This window comes from Etheostoma cragini, chromosome 12 (genome assembly GCF_013103735.1).
Source record: "Etheostoma cragini isolate CJK2018 chromosome 12, CSU_Ecrag_1.0, whole genome shotgun sequence".
NCBI classification, from domain to species: domain Eukaryota; kingdom Metazoa; phylum Chordata; class Actinopteri; order Perciformes; family Percidae; genus Etheostoma; species Etheostoma cragini.
Window position 1 is genome coordinate 136560 of NC_048418.1, and position 1902 is coordinate 138461.

The 1902-nt window shown below is 39.0% G+C and overlaps 1 protein-coding gene across 1 annotated transcript in view; it reads right to left on the bottom strand.

Moving 5' to 3' along the window:
• Window positions 1–1117: 1117 nt before the first annotated feature.
• LOC117953890 (ATP-dependent RNA helicase A-like) overlaps window positions 1118–1902 on the bottom strand; it is a 3684-nt gene continuing 2899 nt past the window's right edge. Inside the window, exon 5 of the mRNA XM_034887315.1 lies at window positions 1118–1291. Within this exon, the coding sequence (XP_034743206.1) occupies window positions 1118–1291 (174 nt within the window). The remainder of the gene's footprint in view (window positions 1292–1902) is intronic.

The following is a 1902-nucleotide window of genomic DNA, read 5'->3' on the forward strand; positions in this document are numbered from 1 at the left end:
CACACACACACACACACACACACACACACACACACACACACACACACACACACACACACACACACACACACACCGGGGTTATGACATCACACTTAGCGTAGCGCGGGGATATTACATCGTTAAATTCTTAAAAGTAATTTCTGTGAGTTATTTTAAATTTTATTAATTTTTATTCTTATTCTTTCTTATATCAGGGTATGTACAGCAATCCTTTAGTTAAATTTACTTCTTTTTAATACCTTTTTTACTACCGTCAGAATTTTTTTTTAAACCATCACCACTGAATTGCAAGTGTTAATCAGCGACCTTTCTATTATTTACACAGATTTTGACATTTATAACATACAGAAAAGAATAGATTTAGAGACAACATATCATTAACAACATATTGCAACATATCCTTTTTTATGTTTATTGGATTGCATATGCGACCAAAGTGCGTTAGCTCCATCCGGTTGACATTGATGTTTTCTTTACACACCGACCAGTAATCCCGCCTGTTACTCCCTCCTACAGACCTGAGCCAGTCCTTAGACTCTGGGTTGTTAGCCCAGCTATCAGAAAACTTGCATTTGCCCATTAAAAGACGACGATGGTTGTCCAGTCGGTGAAGATACGGCTTAAAGTCTAAAATAAAACGTAAGCCACCCACTTCTTTTGAGCGCCGTGTTCTGAGACGATGAACGACCACTGAATATGACGTCAGCATCAAACATAGACGAAAAAAAACATAATCTTTGATTATGTGCCCAGACATGCAAAAGCCCATATTTAATTGCGAACGCAGGATAGAATTTCATTCAGAATGGGACACCTGATAGTCTGATAAAAATAATACCTAAATTTAAAAAAAATAATACCTCAGAGACTACATTTAACACTTTTAATGGCCTTAAATTTGACAATTTTGATTTATCCCTTTTTAATACTTTTTAAAACCCCGGGGACACCCTGTATATGTGTGTGACATACTGTGTGTGTATGTGTGTGTATGTGTGTGTATGTCTACGGTAACCAACGTGACCCTAACCCTACCCAGGGTGTGTGTTGATATTGCCATGGCGACAAACCGAGTTACTGGGCAGTCACAACGCTACCCTGTGTTTAAAGTGGAGGGTCAAAGACTCACGAAGGCCAGCGGTCCCTCATCGATGTTGCTGCTGGTCCAGGGGTTCCAGTTGACCTGGGGGGGCGACCACGGGACCACCCCGGCTCCGCTCTGGCGCTGGGACGGCTCGAACGTCGCCATCTTCCCCTGAACCAGGGACACCTTGCAGGAGGGGTCTGCAGGCTGGACGGGACCACATGGACCCAGGTACACACCATCAGGGTCTTAATCCTCCAAAATAACATGATTGATTCCACCCAACACTCTTCACCAAGTACACATCTCTACTTTCATTAATTTTGGGTCTTATTCAATTTTACAGCATTGTAAAACAAATGGAAGTGTTTTTGAAATAGTAGTAGTATCATATGTATGTATGTATGTATATATAAAGTAGTATTGGTATTAAATATAAATAGTATTGAGTAAAAGTTGACATATTCCAGTCTGTGATTATCATCAACATCCATTCCTTTAATTTTAGTCTCAATAATTCATCATTTCTGCTTTTCTAACTCACACATTAGGGATAATTTACTATAAATGAGATTTATGGACCATAAATTCCAAAAATAACTAAAACTAAAGTTAATAAGTTAGTGTTGCGTGGTGTTGAAAACATCAAAAAAAAAGGGACAAACATTGAAAAGTGATGAAAAACACAAAATCATAAGAAAAAGTTAAAAACATCGATGAAAAGCTTCAACAAAAGTGTTGATTATTTTGGGAAGACAACACGAGGGTTAAGACCTATAGGATTTAGGGTTTGGGTTAACATGGGGGGGGGGGGGGGG